At 44.9% G+C, this 18,685-nt stretch overlaps 2 protein-coding genes across 2 annotated transcripts in view; one reads left to right on the top strand and one right to left on the bottom strand.

Moving 5' to 3' along the window:
* On the top strand, positions 1 to 10,448 carry LOC132153306 (protein mono-ADP-ribosyltransferase PARP14-like). Its single transcript, XM_059562675.1, has 26 exons — positions 1 to 250; positions 355 to 533; positions 840 to 876; positions 984 to 1,142; positions 1,346 to 1,582; positions 1,871 to 2,107; positions 2,598 to 4,654; positions 4,737 to 4,806; positions 4,915 to 5,019; positions 5,124 to 5,186; positions 5,276 to 5,452; positions 5,549 to 5,712; positions 5,797 to 5,827; positions 5,970 to 6,074; positions 6,290 to 6,352; positions 6,486 to 6,662; positions 6,735 to 6,907; positions 7,053 to 7,149; positions 7,232 to 7,351; positions 7,460 to 7,522; positions 7,776 to 7,955; positions 8,039 to 8,218; positions 8,300 to 8,935; positions 9,102 to 9,256; positions 9,606 to 9,780; positions 9,857 to 10,448. Exons 1-26 carry the CDS (start codon positions 79 to 81, stop codon positions 10,150 to 10,152), a joined length of 6,108 nt encoding a protein of 2,035 aa, XP_059418658.1. The 5' UTR covers positions 1 to 78; the 3' UTR covers positions 10,153 to 10,448.
* A 560-nt stretch (positions 10,449 to 11,008) lies between these two features.
* LOC132153262 (UBX domain-containing protein 4-like) overlaps positions 11,009 to 18,685 on the bottom strand; it is an 11,236-nt gene continuing 3,559 nt past the window's right edge. The window contains exons 10-13 of the mRNA XM_059562651.1: positions 16,367 to 16,469; positions 16,142 to 16,273; positions 15,594 to 15,799; positions 11,009 to 11,804 (exon numbers count right to left, since the gene is read on the bottom strand). Of these exons, the coding sequence (XP_059418634.1) occupies positions 11,663 to 11,804; positions 15,594 to 15,799; positions 16,142 to 16,273; positions 16,367 to 16,469 (583 nt within the window). The 3' untranslated portion in view covers positions 11,009 to 11,662. The remainder of the gene's footprint in view (positions 11,805 to 15,593; positions 15,800 to 16,141; positions 16,274 to 16,366; positions 16,470 to 18,685) is intronic.

Genomic DNA, 18,685 nt, shown 5'->3' with positions numbered 1-18,685 from the left:
TTATTAACATGTCTCTCGTCGGGGGTCGATAAGATGACAGTCACTCGTGTTACAGTTCTGTCGGTTCGACTCTGAAACATGGAAGAGAAGAGTCTGGTTCTCGAAGGACTTCCGGCTGATTTCGACCGTGTCCGATCAAAACTCGAGCTTTATTTCAGAAACAAAAGAAGATCTGGAGGAGAGATCGTGCACATTCGAGAACATCTCGAGGACAAACGAAAAGCGCTTCTGGTTTATATGAGGGACGATGGTGAGCCATGAACCAACACTGACACCACAACATTTAATAAATGACCTGATCAAAAGTGTCTTGACAAATGGAAGAGTTTTACAGGAAATCCCTCTGTTTTCCAGATCTGAAGAAGGTGCTCGTCAAAGGTGTCCATGAAGTTAATTTGAAACCTCATGGATCAGTGGAATTGACTGTGAAACTCCCAGAAGAGCCTGTGATCCAGAAGACACCAGCAGTGCTGCCCAAAGCCCATCCTGAGCCAAGCCTTGGCCTCCAGTCACCGGCCGCTCCAGACGGACAGGTCACTCCAGACCAGTCCTGATTACTGTCACTCATATTAGACTACACGTTTCCTGATTCTGGTCTCTTTCGAAAGAACATGGAAACAACTGGACATTTTTGCCAGTTGCATGAACATATAAACTATATAAACTTTACAAAGTTATCAGTAATCTTTTGAGCTTTCAAACAATTAGATGATCTTTAAAGACTAATCTTGTTTATGCACCCAGCACCTGATCTTGATGTAAATGACAGAAAAAATATGAACTTTAAAGAAAAATTTGTGATTGACATTGTTTGTTTACTTCCTCCTTATCGCACAAAGGTCTCTCCCGTCAGGACGCCTGCACCAGCAATTAAACGTCATAAAGGTTGGACTGTCATGCTTAAAAAAATTTAAAAAAAAAAGAAATACTGATTTCAAAACTTTTACACTTTATCTGTGTTCATATATTTGTTCATTACACAGAAGATGAGGAGGATTCTGAACCCCCAGATCTTCTCATTACCACCTCTGGATCGGTGGAGAAGGAAACCATTCAGATGTATTTTGAGCAGTTCACAGAACAGTTTGAGCTAGCAAAGCACGGAAATAACAGCTGGGTCCTGAAGCTCTGCAGTCAGTCAGGTATTAACCTCGAGAGATTGTTTTCTAGTTACATCACGATGTGACGTGAAAGAAACTGGTTTTACAATTCTATTTCTGTGCATCACTTCAACTATCATTAGAAAACTAGCACTCAAGTGAGCAAAACATGATAAAATCATCCAACTTTAATCCATCTGTGAGATCAGATATAGCAGAATTAACAATGTTGACCCTTTTCTCAGATTTAGAGGAGATTTTGGGCCAGAAAGAGCATGAGTTTGGTATAAGTTTAGCCGTGTATAAAGAAGGAGGTCTGGGAGAGCAGCTGGACCCGCGTCGCTTCATCTTGACCGGCTTCGATGGAGCCACAGACTGCAGGATGATCTCACTCTTCATTGGCAGCTGTAGCAAGACAACAGAGCACACTTGGGAGACGCTTGATGAGGACAGGATTGTTGTCTCCATCAGACGTGATATCGGTGGGTTTCTGTGTTCTCATCGCTCTCTGCCCGAGAACCACCTCTGTTTCTGAGACCCCTGCTTTCACACTGCCTATAGTTCTTTGTCTTTTGAGTCTGCTACTTCTGTGCACCTTTATATTTTCTGTTCTTTATCTATCTATATAGACTAATCAAATCCTCTAGATATGTGAAAATGAATGCTACAAGAACCTGATCAGGCTGCTGTGGTCAACATACTGTAAAATAAACACTGAGGAAAATGCACACACTCATCAATCATTTTCTTCCTTCCTGTTTTATCAACAGATGTGACGTCATTTTTAAGGAAGTGCACCTCGAAGCAGCTGCAGGGTCGAGACATCGGAGTGACCCGTGTGGAGCGGACGGACTCGGTCCTGGTCCAGGGAGACTTGGAGAAGCTCACTGAAGATGTTCTCACACTTTACTTCAGTAACAAGAAGAGGAGCAGAGGAGGAGACGTCCAGTCCTTCATCTGGATCAACAGAAGAAAGAGTGCGGTCATCACCTTCGGAAACTGTGACGGTGGGATTAATGCAAAGATGAAATATTCATTTAGATTCAGCACAAACAGATCTAAAATCAGTCATGTGAATATTGTATAAGTGTTAATAATAACACTGTGCAATGGTAATTTCCTGTTGTCTTCTGGTCATTTTGACCCAGAGAGGAATTTCTTTTTCCCCAAAATAAATCTCACATTATGCTATACTATCACTTTATCTTGGATTCAGTTAACTTGTATGAGTACTGTTTCTTTAAAAAATGTTTTTAGTCATTTTCACGGATCTGTGTGAATGGGGATCATTTTGACAACTTTATCGTCTGTACAACAAAGTGTGTTTTTAGTACATTGCTGTTGTGTAAACGTACCCTAAATCCAAAATTTAAAAGACAAGTAATTTTTGACTGGAAACACCAAATTAGGCAAATAATTTTTCACACAGCACAAGAGCTAAAATATAAAGAACAAACCTAATTTAAAAAAATGTACCTGTCCTTTCTGTTGTAATAGATGCACATGCAGTGGTGGAACAAACACACAATGTTTGCAGCACAGAAGTTCACGCTTCACTGTTCTACTCAAGTTTACAAAAGGCTTTAACTGGAGAAAAACCAACCCTAACTGATCAAATATCCACAAAAGTGAACGTTGCTGTCAGTGAAGAGCTGCTCTGTTTCTTTGAAACCAATGAGCGATGCAGAAAACAACTGGAGAGTGACGCCAAACGGTTTCATGCCAAAGTGCTTATTGACAGCTCCACCTCAGAAAATGAACTGATTCTGGAGATGGACGTCAACAAGGAGTCGCTGGCTGCACTGCAGATCGCTCCCACGTGGGAGTCCAAGACACGGAGGGAAATTCAGTCCTTTCTGAGCAGATATGACACAGCAGAGCTGACGGCGGAGAAGGACGTCTGGACGAGATCTGAGAACGACTGTAATGGTCTCGTCACGCTTAACACTGCGCTCTTCTACAGCGAGATCAACTCTAAAGTTGTAATTGCTGGAGAGAAAGAGGAGGTGAAGGTCCTGTCAGACAAGATCAGGACACTCCTGGAGAACACTGCTGCTGTGGTGGAAGCAGAAAGAAACACAACCGAGCTGGACATCACGCTAGACTGCAGAGAGACGTTTGAGCTAATACAAGAGCGTGTCGAGTCCAGGTTAGGGCAGGTGAGTTTATCACATGATGAGAAGCAGCACATCATCTCTCTCAGAGGTCTGAAGGATCAAGTAGATTCAGTGGAGATGATCATCAAGCAAACGCAGAAGAACATCATCACACACCAGCTGAAGCTTTCTTCACATCTCAGTCACTTTCTCAAGTCTCTGGATCTTAAAAAGTTTGAGCAAGACTATTTTCTCCCAAGTCACATTCCAGCTAGACTTTTAAAGCGACAGGATTTTTTTGTGATCTTAGTTGAGAAAGAAAACCAGAAGAGAGCTGAAGACAAAATAAGTGAGATTCTCAAAGAGCAGGTTATACAGCTTTCTCCCAATCAGACCGGTGAAACTTGGACACACTTTCTCAGGAATCTTCAAGATGAAATAGAATTGTTCCAGAAAGCTCACGATATCAGGATCACAAAATCAAATAATGAGATTATAATATGTGGGTTTTCCAGTGCAGTTGCAGATGTTACAGGAAAAGTGAAGACATATCTAGACAACAAGGAACCAACGACTGAGAACGTCCCTCTGAAATCTGTGCGAGAGGCTGAATTTGTGGAGTCCTGCCTGAATCTGTCTGAGCTCCCAGAACTCAAGCGCCTCGGCGTGACGGTCCTCGCTCACAGAACATCAGACTCCCCTCGTCTGAGAGTCACAGCACCTAAAGACAACCTCAGAGACGCTGTGCGTGTCGTACAGCAGCACATCTCATCCATTCTTGTGGAGAGCCATAAATATTGCAAAGCAGGAGAAGCAAAGGTTCTGGAGAAACTTGAAGCCAATGTGAAGACCAAAGCTAAGGAGATGCAGTGCAGTCTGTATTTATCACAAGAGCATGTGGTCAAACCCGGCCCTCCGAAGAACTTCACACACAAAATAGGCAACTTCATGACCCTGAACATCACAGAGGGAGACCTGCACCATTACACAGCCGACGCTTTGACCTGTCCGATGAATGCCAATCTAGCTTTCAATAACCCTGTGGCTCAGTGCTTTCTCCAGTTCGGAGGAGACAAGATTACGGAGGTGTGTAAAACTCAGCAGAAGCAACAGCCTGGAGACGTGGTGCTCAGTGATGCTTGGAAACTCAGCGCTGGGACACTCATTTACGCCGTGTTGCCTCAGAAAGGACAGAGGCTGGACTCTCACTACCTTCAGTCAGCCGTGTATAACAGCCTCCTGAAAGCTGAAGGGAAAGGATGCGCCTCGATTGCACTCCCAGCTATTGGTTGTGAAAGCTTCGGGTTCTCTGTCAAAGAGAGTTGCGTGGCGCTCCGAGCCGCTGTTCTTCAGTTCTGCAGCGACTATCAGAACTCTCCTAAAAACATCAGACACATCAGGATAGTGGATTCAGATGAGAAGACTGTTGAGGAGTACAACGCTCTGATCCAGGAACTAGTATGATCCCTCCTATATGCAAACATTTATTAAAAGTGTTTAGCATGTTTTATCATTGATAACCTGTTTTATTTTCTAACAGGGATTTCCTGATACATCAACAACAGTTCCTCTTCAATCCTTGAAGCTAAAACACAGATCAGACACGAGAGGTACTGTGCAGATTTACCTGCTATTGTAATTTCACTACTGCTGGGCGTCATGTTCATCTGAAGGGAGCTTATGTACTTTTCTTTTCACATGACTGGGCATTAAATCAGTGCTGATCAATGGTGTGCCCATATGCCTGAAACAGGGCGACATCACCAAAGAGTCGGTGGATGTCATTGTGAATTCATCCAATAAAAGTTTAGATCTTGACACTGGTAAGATTTTCTTTGCTGCAGCATCAATACTTTTATGTTTCATGCTAAAGCCTGAAGGTACCTCAGAGATCTGGGTTATTATATTTACTGTAACTTCCTTACAGGTGTCTCTGGTGCCATCTTAAAAGCTGCTGGACAATCTGTTGTTGACGAATGTAAAAAGCAAGGTATCTCCGACTCTTTCTGTCAGTGGAGTACACAGATGCTTATATTCTAAAGGAGTGCGGAGTGATTTCATTCACATCTGCTTGTGTAGCTCCTCTGAAGGCAGGTGCAGCAGTGCTGACGGGTCCTGGAGCGCTTCAGTGTAAGTATATCGCACAGATGGTTGGGCCGGAGAGCACCGCAGACATCACATCATCTCTAGAAAAGGTTCTGAACCTCTGCGAAGCCAAAACAGCCACAACTCTGGCCATTCCTGCGATTGGAACAGGCACGACAGCAAACAGATTCTCTGTTATTTAAAAATAACTTTTTAAAGCACTGTGAGGAAATATCAAGCCCTGAGCAATGATCTTGTTCTCTGCAGGACGTGGTGGCTTTGCTCCGAAGGAATCGATCAAAGCCATCCTCACAGCAATCGAGAAACATCTGAAGGAGCCGAAATCATCCTGCCTCCGGAGCATCTCTATAGTGGCTTTTGAACAGAAGACCTTTGATGCCTTTCAGGACCATTTTAAAGTGTGGAATAAGGTTAATACTGATGGGATAACATAATAATATTGTCCAGATTTCTTTTTTTATTGCTTTAATTTTGTAACATTTGTTTTTCTCCAGCCTGCATCCGGCAAGATGCCAGAAAATCAAGGTTTTGATAACTCTGCATTTCCACAAATAAATATGCTCTAGTTTTTTAAATACAGAATAAACCTCTTTTCATGTAATGGGTGTGATATTTCCTGGATTGAATATTAAGTATTTACAATTGAAATCTTTCTCATGTCCTGTAGTCAAAATTGGAAAGGTCAGAATCGAGGTAAGGAAAGGTGACATCACTAATGAAACGGTCCGAGGGATCGTAAACACCACCAACAGGGACATGAGTTTGAGAGGAGGTCTGTATGATCAAACAGAACTCAAAATACACAATCCGGACACTTTTATATCAACACATGAATTACTCTGAAACAGTGGTTCTTAACAACATCCCTGGAGCCACAGCACTGCACATTTTGCATGTCTCCTTGATCAAACACACAGAGTAATGTCTTCAGCTTATTAGTCGAGACTCTCCCACCTTGACAAGCTCAAAAGTGTCTCTGTCCTTCAGGCGTGTCTGGTGCCATATTTAAAGCAGCTGGAGCATCTGTGGAGCAGGAGTGCCAAAAGCACGGTGAGAAGGTCACATGCCAAATAATTCAACCTTTTTAATAATCAACTGCCTGAGCAAGAGCAATCTGTTTATCCACATCTGTGATCGGGCCAAAGAAATAAATGTTTTTCTTTAAACAAATTCCCCTGTGAAGGTGCACTGCAGAATGACATCGCAGCCGTGACCAGCGGTGGAAACCTGCACTGCGACTTCATCGTTCACATGGTCGGCCCACACTCGGCGGAGGAGGCGAGATCCCGCGTGAAGAACGTTCTGGAGCGCTGTGAGGAGAAGCAGATCACCACGGTCTCCTTCCCTGCCGTGGGCACCGGTACGGATGATGGTCATGTGCTGGTCATCGTGTGTGACGCATGTCTCACTCCGTGTGATGCTCTTGTTAAAGGTGGAGGAGGCGTTCAGGGGGCGGATGCTATCGGTGCGATGCTGCAGGGCTTTGAAGATCATCTGTCTCAAAACATCTCGACTGTGATCAAGCTCATCTATGTTGTGATTGACCGGGACAACGTCCTCCAAGAGTTTCAGAAAGGTCTCAAAACATGGATCGCGAATACACAGGTAGAACTGCCTGCTTAACCGTATCCCACTGAACGGGTCTATTATTCAGCTTTGAAGAATAGTTTTTAAATGTCCTTGTGATTTATTAAATATCGAATGTAAATGCGTTTGCACTTTAAAATTAAATCAACATCAACACAATTAGGAGAGTGAAGATGATGAATATGATGATGATGATGAGAGGGAGGATTACAGCTCAACGGAAGAAAGCTCCTCGTCTGACCAAGAAGTGGATGCCAGCGGTAATGCAGTGTTTGATCACCTGTTAAAAATACAGGCATTATAGGTGTTCCAGATTTGCTTAAAATCTTTACATTTCACCAGCAAACCCAGTGGAGGTGGTGGTGGGCTCGATTAAAGTCAAGGTGTTTAGTGGAGACATCACTAAAGAGACTGTCGAGGCTATTGTTAACAGCACAACGACAAGCCTAGATCTGAACACGGGTGAGTTTGTTTCTGATATCGCTCTGAATCTTATGAACGGCAGGATTGTTGTAGTCGAATAACTAAGTGGAGGTGGTGCTCAGATCTAGTGTATGTCCTTATGTGCAGGTGTATCAGGAGCCATTCTCAAAGCATCAGGACAAACGGTGGTGAACGAGTGCAAATCAAAAGGTGCAACCTTCAGCTTCAGTCAATAATCATAAATATCCTGGTCCTGGAGGCCCAATGTCCTGCAGAGTTTAGCTCCAACTTGTCACGTAATACCCGGATGGAAGTTTCTAGAAATCCTGAAGAACTTGGATGACCATGGTTCAGCTGGATTTAATTGGGGTTACAGAAATATTCTTCAGGACAGTGATCCTCCAGAGCAGGATTAAACACTCCTGTTCTAACAGAATAATTATCCATTCTCTCCTGATTACAGCGCCTCAGCCTGCCGACGGCGTGATCCTGACCACAGCTGGAAATCTTTCCAATATCAAACACATCATTCATATGGTTGGGCAGACCAATGAGAAAGGAATCAGCAGCTCCATGTACAAAGTTCTGAGGATGTGCGAAGAAAATAAGATTCAGTCGGTTTCATTCCCAGCTCTTGGAACAGGTAAGTCTGTCCATTCAGAAATACAGATGAGCAAAGCCAAGCAACGGTATCTGGATGATCCTAAATTGCTTAATGTTCTTCAGGAGCAGGAAACTTAGCCGCTGCCGGAGTTGCCAATGCAATGACAGAAGCTCTGACTAACTTTATGAAGGACTCACCAAAACACTTGAAGCGCGTCCACATCGTGATCTTCCAAGCGAAGCTGCTGCCAGACTTTCAGGAAGCAGTCAAGAAGTGCAAGAAGATTTCTCGAAATGCTTCTGGTATGTTTCAGTGCATGAACATACAGTGTGAAGAAAGAGCTGGAACTAATCTGGTTAATTTAACTTGTGTTTCCTGAACAGCGCGTCTGGTCAAACCCCTCCAGAAACCGGTGACCCCTGTGCCGACACAGCGACCAGCTATTTGTCTAGCCAAAGAAACTGCCGCTGTATTGTTCCCAGTTATGGCTGTTGATGTTTACGGGACGTCCCCTACAAACCTTGGCAAGGTCAAGAAGCTCCTGGATGAGCTGGTCAAGGAGGAGTGCATTAGTAAAGACATCCAGTCGAGCCACATCACAGATCTTCCTGAGACGGACAAGAAGGCAATTGTAGCCCTCAGCCAAGCCAATCAAATCAGCATTATGGTGACCAGCTCGGATAAGTTAATAGTATCAGGGAAGAGAGACGATGTCTTAGATGCAGTGCTGAAGATTAATGGCTTCATCCAGGCAGCGCGAGACCGAGAGATGCGTGAAGGTGAGGTGAAGCGTCTGCGGGAGACGCTGTGTTGGGAAGTGGTGAGAGGGGAACGCTGGGAGTCGCTGGAGCCCGGCATCAGCTACGACATCGAGATGGCCTTCCACCGCAAGCAGAAGAGCTTCCAGTACCAGGAGAAGGGCGAGACCTACATGGTGGACTTCAAGAAGATGGAGGTCACAAACAGCAAGCGGGAGTCCTGCAGGATCAAGAGGACTCTGCTGGGAGACTCTGATACGGGTACGAGCTGGCACTGACCACAGTCTACGAGAACAACAGATACAAACGTTTTCATGAGAATCTGAAGCATCGGAGTGTAAAGTTATGCGATAAGGAGCCAAATTTAAATATATATATATGATAGCAGAAACTGTTCTTTCTGTAACTTTCCTTGTTTGATCCTCAGCAATCATTCATCCTCCTACAACATGGACCAAAATGGATGGACGAGATTTAGAAATAATCACATTACAATCAGATTCAGCAGAGTACAAGAACATAGAAACAGACTTTCTGAAATCCAGCAAACATCCTGATGTGAAGCCCGTCCAGGTTCAACAGGTAAAGCGTCTCTTAACTTGCATCTCACCTGACATTAGACATCACAACACAAGCATCAGTAATACGACCTATCTCAGAGAATGCACAAATTGATCAAAAACAATGTACATTGTGAATAAGTCGCTTTGGATAAAAGCATCTGCCAAATCAATAAAAAGTAGTATATTCAATGAGAAAACTGGGAACTTGATTTTCTCCATAATGCCAGCTAAAGAAGAAGGTCGTTTCTGAGTTTTACATTTTGGAATAACATGCACTGGTGAATTGCTGATGTGTTAATAAATTAAGAGTTGATTTTGATTTCTTTCATTAAGGCCTGTCTTTATTAACATCTGAAGTGATTTCTCAGATCGACAGGATTCAGAGTCAGTCACAGTGGCAGAGATACTGTGTGCTGAAACAGGCCGTGGATAAGAAATACCCCAAACAGACAAACGAGCGCCAGCTTTATCACGGAACGACCAAAGACATATGCCAGAAAATCAACAAGAACGGCTTCAACCGCAGCTTCTGTGGGAGAAACGGTACGTCACGTTTGACCTGTAACTGCCTGTTTCTTGCAGCTTCACGATACTGACCTTGATGTGTTCTGTTTTGAAGCGGTGGTTCATGGTGAAGGCACCTACTTCGCTAGAGAGGCCTGGTACTCCTGCCACGACCAGTATTCCAACCCAGACGACAGACAGCTGAAGTACATCTACCGAGCACGAGTGGTGACGGGCTCGCTGTGTAAAAGCAGAGGTGGGATGAAGGAGCCGGATCCCATCAACCCTGCTGACCCACAGGCCGGACTGCACGACTGCGCCGTGGATGACCCACAGAACCCGTTCATCTTCGTGGTGTTCTGTGACGCGGGAGCGTATCCAGAGTACCTCATCACCTTCAAATCCATGTAGTCCTCCAGCAAACCCTACAAGTGCACATTTACCCTGAATGCTGCTGACAGATTATGGGAGAGTCCAGATTTTTTCCAACATAACATTCTTCAGTAGGGTTGTCAATCAAAAAATCACTTCATTAATTACATGATTATTGCATAGATCAATATTAGCCAAGGAAAACTCCCAAAAAAGGAGAAATTCAAAGACATCAAAGGGATTGTTCTCCCAAAAATTAAACTTGTCTGCATTTACTCACCCTCGTGTAGTTACAAAACAGTTGCTTGTCTCCACTGACCTCTATAGTGATTTTTTTTAAGTCAATGTCTACCAGCATCTGTCTGGTAATCAACAGTCTTCACGATCTCTTCTTTTGTGTTAGAAGAAACTCACACAGGTTTGGAACAATAGGAGGGAGAGTAAATGATGACAGAATATTCATATTCATATCTCTTTAATGTGACACATAAACAGACAACACACGTCTTTAGAAGTGAATATAATCTGACCATCAGCCAATCAGTGACCTCTGATCCTCTCATCTGTCTGCTGGAAGCCTTTTACACGCCACATGCTCTCATGCTTTTCTAAAATGTGTTTCCTGTTACTAAAAGGGAAACTAATCATAATTCACATGTTTTTACTACATTATATTTGTTAATCAATCTTTCGACAGCCCTAATGGAGAAAGAGCTGCACTTCATTCTGCAGTGTTTTAAACTTTTGATACAGTTTGATGCACAAATGTTTGCTTTTCTCTGAAACTTTATAATGATAATAAACACATTTGTAAACTGCCTTGATTGACTTCTCTGTGAGACGAGCATAAAACAGAATTCAAAGTAACCAAAGGGAAAATCACACAGTAAAAGAATGAGAACCCAAAATACTTTTCCCTTTAATATGAATTACAAAACATGATCATACGGAGTACAACAGATAGTAGTAAGCGGGTGTATTTTTGCAAATGATTGTGACATGATTAATAAATTTAATGTGTCATACATTTATACATTAATGAAGACACATAGACAGTTCTAGATTAAAAGCACAAAATCAAAAGAGAAGAATGACTTCAGGCAAAGCGTTTCATTGAAAATCATATTTTATTCTTTATTCTATCGTTAAAGGATCAAGTAGCATCTGTGCTCAAACTAGTAGAAAGACATTCTATTGCCGAAACAGTTGATGATGCTGTGGGGTCAAAACCACCAAATAAAATGCCACAAACTGTCAGATATTCACAACAAACCGCATTCACAGCGGTGGTTACTGTATTAAGTCAATCCAGGCAATAACAGATGCAACTAATGCATCAAACGTGTCCAAGCCTCGGATCGGTTTCTCCAGCCTGGAGTCATCCTGGTCGAAGTGTTGGGCACGCAGAGCATCTCTGTTAAAGTGAGTAAGGTTAACCTGATCTGATTTACCCATGCGGGATGGAGCCAGAGGGAAGGGGAATGGAAAGCCCTAAATGATAAACCCACCGTTAAGACCGATACACACTCAACCAAAGAGGCTCGCTGCACTACATCTGCTGTGTGGAGTTGCCATTCCAGGTGTTGTTGTCATCGTCCTCGTTGTCTTCTTGAGTCCGTAGCCGGTATATTTTACCTTCTTTCTTGAAGTCCTCAGGCCTCTTCTCAAGAACTCTCTTACGAACCGAATCTCTGGAGCAGAAAACAGCAAAACGAGCAGAATTGAGCAGAAATTCATTGGTTTCTCACTGACACACAATAACCTGACACCAATCAGTGTGGTAAAATGAAGTTTGTGAGGCTGCAGTGAAGTTACAGTCACAGTAAGGTCACGGGGGAGTAACAGCGAGGTCACGGGGGGGCACCAGCGGAGTAACAGTGAGGTCACGGTAGAGTAAGAGTGAGGTCACAGGGGTGTAACAGTGAGGTCACGGGGGAGTAACAGTGGAGTAACAGTGAGGTCACGGGGGAGTATCAGCGAGGTCACAGAGGGGCACCAGCGGAGTAACAGTGAGGTCACGGGGGGGGCACCAGTGGAGTAACAGTGAGGTCACGGGGGAGTAACAGTGAGGTCACGGTAGAGTAACAGTGAGGTCACGGTAGAGTAACAGTGAGGTCATGGGGGAGTAACAGTGGAGTAACAGTGAGGTCACGGTGGAGTAACAGCGAGGTCACGGGGGGCACCAGCGGAGTAACAGTGAGGTCACGGGGGAGTAACAGTGAGGTCATGGGGGAGTAACAGTGGAGTAACAGTGAGGTCACGGTGGAGTAACAGCGAGGTCACGGGGGGGCACCAGCGGAGTAACAGTGAGGTCACGGGGGAGTAACAGTGAGGTCACGGTAGAGTAACAGCGAGGTCACAGTAGAGTAACAGTGGAGTAACAGCGAGGTCACGGGGGGCACCAGCGGAGTAACAGTGAGGTCACGGGGGAGTAACAGTGAGGTCATGGGGGAGTAACAGTGGAGTAACAGTGAGGTCACGGTGGAGTAACAGCGAGGTCACGGGGGGGCACCAGCGGAGTAACAGTGAGGTCACGGGGGAGTAACAGTGAGGTCACGGTAGAGTAACAGTGAGGTCACGGTAGAGTAACAGTGAGGTCACGGTAGAGTAACAGTGAGGTCACGGTAGAGTAACAGTGAGGTCACGGTAGAGTAACAGTGAGGTCACGGTAGAGTAACAGTGAGGTCATGGGGAGTAACAGTGAGGTCACGGTGGAGTAACAGCGAGGTCACGGGGGGGCACCAGCGGAGTAACAGTGAGGTCACGGGGGAGTAACAGTGGAGCAACAGTGAAGTGACGGTAGAGTAACAGTGAGGTCACGGGGGTGTAACAGCGAGGTCACGGGGGAGTAACAGTGGAGTAACAGTGAGGTCACGGTAGAGTAACAGTGAGGTCACGGGGTGTAACAGTGAGGTCACGGGGGAGTAACAGCGAGGTCACGGGGGAGTAACAGCGAGGTCACGGGGGAGTAACAGCGAGGTCAGGGGGGGGCACCAGCGGAGTAACAGTGAGGTCACGGGGGTGTAACAATGAGGTCACGGGGGAGTAACAGCAAGGTCACGGGGGGGCACCAGCGGAGTAACAGTGAGGTCACGGGGGTGTAACAGTGGAGTAACAGTGAGGTCACGGTGGAGTAACAGCGAGGTCACGGGGGGGCACCAGCGGAGTAACAGTGAGGTCACGGGAGAGTAACAGTGAGGTCACGGTAGAGTAACAGTGGAGTAACAGTGAGGTCACGGTGGAGTAACAGCGAGGTCACGGGGGGCACCAGCGGAGTAACAGTGAGGTCACGGGGGAGAAACAGTGAGGTCATGGGGGAGTAACAGTGGAGTAACAGTGAGGTCACAGTGGAGTAACAGCGAGGTCACGGGGGGGCACCAGCGGAGTAACAGTGAGGTCACGGTAGAGTAACAGTGAGGTCACGGTAGAGTAACAGTGAGGTCACGGTAGAGTAACAGTGAGGTCACGGTAGAGTAACAGTGAGGTCATGGGGGAGTAACAGTGGAATAACAGTGAGGTCACGGGGGTGTAACAGTGAGGTCACGGGGGAGTAACAGCGAGGTCACGGGGGAGTAACAGCGAGGTCAGGGGGGGCACCAGCGGAGTAACAGTGAGGTCACGGGGGTGTAACAATGAGGTCACGGGGGAGTAACAGCAAGGTCACGGGGGGCACCAGCGGAGTAACAGTGAGGTCACGGGGGTGTAACAGTGAGGTCACGGGGGTGTAACAGTGAGGTCACGGGGGAGTAACAGCGAGGTCACGGGGGAGTAACAGGGAGGTCACGGGGGGCACCAGCGGAGTAACAGTGAGGTTATGGGGGAGTAACAGTGGAGTCACAGTGAGGTCACGGGGGTGTCACAGTGAGGTCACGGGGGTGTAACAGCGAGGTCACGGGGGTGTAACAGCGAGGTCACGGGGGTGTAACAGCGAGGTCACGGGGGGCACCAGCGGAGTAACAGTGAGGTCACGGGGGAGTAAAAGTGGAGTCACAGTGAGGTCACGGGGGTGTAACAGTGAGGTCACGGGGGAGTAAAAGTGGAGTAACAGTGAGGTCACGGTAGAGTAACAGTGAGGTCACGGGGGTGTAAAAGTAAGGTCACGTGGGTGTAAAAGTAAGGTCACGTGGGTGTAAAAGTAAGGTCACGTGGGTGTAACAGCGAGGTCACGGGGGTGTAACAGCGAGGTCACGGGGGTGTAACAGCGAGGTCACGGGGGTGTAACAGCGAGGTCACGGGGGAGTAACAGCGAGGTCACGGGGGAGTAACAGCGAGGTCATGGTAGAGTAAAAGTGAGGTCACGGGGGAGTAACAGTGAGGTCACGGTAGAGTAACAGTGGAGTAACAGTGAGGTCACGGTAGAGTAAAAGTGATGTCACGAGGGAGTAACAGTCAGGTCACGGGGGAGTAACAGTGAGGTCACGGTAGAGTAACAGTGGAGTAACAGTGAGGTCACGGTAGAGTAACAGTGAGGTCACTGTAGAGTAAAAGTGAGGTCACGAGGGAGTAACAGTGAGGTCACAAGGGAGTAACAGTGGAGTAACAGTGAGGTCACGGTAGAGTAACAGTGAGGTCACGAGGGAGTAACAGTGAGGGCACGAGGGTGTAACAGTGGAGTAACAGTGAGGTCACGGGGTAGTAACAGTGAGGTCACGGGGTAGTTACAGTGGTGTCACGGGGGAGTAACAGTGGGGTCACGGGGGAGTAACAGTGGGGTCACAGTAGAGTAACAGTGAGGTCACGGTAGAGTAACAGTGGAGTAACTGAGGTCACGGTAGAGTAACAGTGAGGTCACGGTAGAGTAACTGTGGAGTAACTGAGGTCACGGTAGAGTAGCAGTGGAGTAACTGAGGTCACGGTAGAGTAACAGTGGAGTAACAGTGAGGTCACGGTAGAGTAACAGTGGAGTAACAGTGAGGTCACGGTAGAGTAACAGTGGAGTAACAGTGAGGTCACGGTAGAGTAACAGTGGAGTAACAGTGAGGTCACGGTAGAGTAACAGTGGAGTAACAGTGAGGTCACGGTAGAGTAACAGTGGAGTAACTGAGGTCACGGTAGAGTAGCAGTGAGGTCACGGTAGAGTAACAGTGGAGTAACTGAGGTCACGGTAGAGTAGCAGTGGAGTAACTGAGGTCACGGTAGAGTAACAGTGGAGTAACAGTGAGGTCACGGTAGAGTAACAGTGGAGTAACAGTGAGGTCACGGTAGAGTAACAGTGGAGTAACAGTGAGGTCACGGTAGAGTAACAGTGGAGTAACAGTGAGGTCACGGTAGAGTAACAGTGGAGTAACAGTGAGGTCACGGTAGAGTAACAGTGAGGTCACGGTAGAGTAACAGTGAGGTCACGGTAGAGTAACAGTTGAGTAACAGTGAGGTCACGGTAGAGTAACAGTGGGGTCATGGGGGAGTAACAGTGAGGTCACAGTGGAGTAACAGTCGGTTAAAGTGAGGTCATTTAAATAACAGTGAGGTCACAGATGCACCTCTTTGGTTCTGCAGCAGCGCTGGAGCCGTTCTCGTTTGTCGCATGTTGGTTCTGGGCTGCAGCAGGTGGAGGAGCGCTGCTGAACAGGAAGCCACTGATGAACCTCCAAACGGCCAGCAGCGGGTACAGCAGTGACCCCAGCATGGCCCAGACCCCTCCGCCCGCAGACGAGTGCACCACAGTGTTGGACGGGCGGCTGGACTGCTGCAGGGACCAATCACAGGAGAGCATTCATGTGACCAAAACTAAACAACCCTGGACACTCTTTTGCATTACATGCTTCTGAAAATGTTATGTTCAAATATGCAAATGAGGCATTAACTACTTGAATATGCACTCATTTATACAATGACCAGATAAATCTCAACATTAAAGTGAGGTTGATGATTTTTGTTTAATTTTGTTGACATGTTAAAGGTTTATTCAGAGGAGATTTTGGACATCTCTTTTTATCCCTAGTGTGTTAAAGAAAACATTAGTTATTTTTTGAATGTTGACTGTCTGAACTGGTGTGTGTGTGTGTGGTAGTGTATGTGTGTGTCTCACAGGAAGCAGCACGATGGAGGCGCTGGGGGCCAGATCCAGCTCCAGCAGTGATTTCTCCAGATCTTCAGATGTAAACTCTCTCCGGGGGAACATGGTGGCCAGAGAGAACTGACCGTATCGGTTCCCAACCTCCTGCATGAAGACACAAAGATTCATGAGAGTCACATGACGGTGTAGATCTTTAGACAACTGCTAGACATAAATCCTATCATCCTGGACACCCACCTGAGCAGCAAACTGTCGGGCCTCCAGCAGGCGCGTCTCTGATGGGAACTGGTTCGTGAAGGACGAGCCGTCAGGCAGACGGAACTGAATCCTGGCAACCGCACTGAAAAACATGGTCAAGAAGACTAGCGGTCAGCTCACATCCTGCTAATGCACTCAGTGCAGAAACCTTTTACAATGCGGTTTAAAAAATCTATTGAGCCTACAAAAAAAAATAATTTGTTATACTGAACTTAATTTATGCAGATTTATTTTAAATCAGTGTGTAGAATTACTTATTAGGGATGCAGAGAAAGAAGAAAACACTGTAGCTCTTTTGACAGGTTCTGTCCAGAATTTTCATTTCAATGCATCTAAGATTTGTTGTCTGATTTTAATAATAATAATAATAATAATAATTCCTATTCATTCATACATAAATTTTCATACATGAAATGCAGTTCAAAGTGCTTCACTTGATAAAATAGAAAGAAGCATTAAAACATTGACACTATGATTTCACAAAATATCAAAAGCAACTTTCTTAACTAGCCTAGAAGGAGTGGAACTATAGTGGAATATATTTTTATATTTATAGATTTCATACATATATCCTTCGGAGTGATTATCAATCCAGTTATTAATCAGTATTTAACCTCTTATGTTTTAGTTGATTGAATAAAGTTATGATTTATCAAATACTAGTAGTAGACCTAGAAAGTATGATGTTATTGGAGTGTTTTTCCTGTCCCGGTGTTAAACTTCTGCTCGCTCCTTTCAGGTTCACGGGGTCACAGAGGTCAGCAGGGCCTCTCAGAACATTAAAGTTGTTTTCTATGTCTGTGTGTTAAAGAATAAAGCTGATATGGTCTGAGCTTCGCTCCTCTTCTTTCTCTGAGAAGCTACACTCATTGTCTGTGTTTTGGGAACAGACCTGATAAGAGTCTAGCTCCTCAACCTTGAAGTAGATATCTCTGTGTGTGTGTGTGTGTGTGTGTGTGTGTGTGTGTGTGTGTGTGTGTGTGTGTGTGTGTGATGCTCCGCTGTATTTTCAGCATCATTCCTCCAGTCTTCAGTGTCACATGATCTTCAGAAATCAGAATAATATGACTATTTACTGCTCGAGAAACATTTCTGATTATTATCAGTGTTGAATACAGTTGTGCTGCACTGTAAATATATTTTTATACAAAATATAAATCTTTGCTATCACTTCTTAACAATTTAACAAATCCTTGCTGAATAAAAGTTTTGATTTTTGATTTTTAAGAATAAAAATTTACTGACGTGTATATTGTTAAAAAAGATTTATATTTAGAATAAATGCTGTTCTTTTTAACTTTTTGTTCATCAAAGAATCCTGAAAAATATTCTGCAGCACAACTGTGTTCAACACTGATAATAATCAGAAATGTTTCTTGAGCAGTAAATCATCATATTTTCATGATTTCTGAAGATCATGTGACACTGAAGACTGGAGGAATGATGCTGAAAATACAGCGGAGCATCACAGAAATAAATTACACTTTAATGCATTTTAAAATAGAAACCATTATTTCATATTGTAATAATATATATATTTTAAGATTAACATTACGAGTCTCACTGACCCCAAACTTCTGACTGGTAGTGTATATCTGTTCTTCTATGATTTAACCAATCAGAATCCATTTTAATGATGTATTTAATGCCCTCTGCTGGAGTATAATCACTGCTGTATGGAGAGTAAATGAAGAGCTGACGCTGAAGCAGACTTCTGCTGATGAATCTGCACACTACTGTCTTCAGGTGATTGCATCTCTCACTCCTCACACCTGCTCCTTGGGTATTACCTGCACTTTCTTTGCTTAAGATTCCCTGTACAGCATCACAGCAGTGAGAAGAGCGATATTAAGCTCCAGGGGGATGGAGATTAATGGTCACAGAAGCCACAGTGAACAGCTGTTACAGGAGCATCTCAGTAAATTAGTATATTGTGGAAAAGTTGTATAAACACTCAGTGCACACAGACTGAAGTGGTTTAAGTTTTTGGTTCTTTTAATTGTGATGATTTTGGCTCACATTTCACAAAAACCCAACAAATTAGAATACTTCATAAAACCAATTAAAAAAAAGCATTTAGTGAATCGTTGGCCTTCTGGAAAGTATGTTCATTTACTGGGCTCAGTTCGGCGTGGCGTGGAGGTGATCAGTTTGTGGCTCTGTTGAGGTGGTCTGAAACCCAGGTTTCTCTGACAGTGATCTTCAGCTCATCTGCATTGTCTGGTCTCTTGTTTCTCATCTTCCTCTTGACAATAGCTCATAGATCCTCTCTGGGGTTAAGGTCTGGTGACCTACACC

This window comes from Carassius carassius, chromosome 11 (assembly GCF_963082965.1).
Source record: "Carassius carassius chromosome 11, fCarCar2.1, whole genome shotgun sequence".
Lineage (NCBI taxonomy): Eukaryota > Metazoa > Chordata > Actinopteri > Cypriniformes > Cyprinidae > Carassius > Carassius carassius.
The sequence above is the reverse complement of the archived record's forward strand: the minus strand, read 5'-3'. Positions and strand labels throughout refer to the sequence as shown.

Excerpts from the sequence above, each read along its gene's own strand:
- LOC132153306 (XM_059562675.1), top strand. The coding sequence starts at position 79 with ATGGAAGAGAAGAGTCTGGTTCTCGAAGGACTTCCGGCTGATTTCGAC. Across the intron at positions 6,353-6,485 it reads GCAGGAGTGCCAAAAGCACG|GTGCACTGCAGAATGACATC; the intron begins GTGAGAAGGTCA and ends TCCCCTGTGAAG. Across the intron at positions 9,257-9,605 it reads AGCCCGTCCAGGTTCAACAG|ATCGACAGGATTCAGAGTCA; the intron begins GTAAAGCGTCTC and ends GTGATTTCTCAG.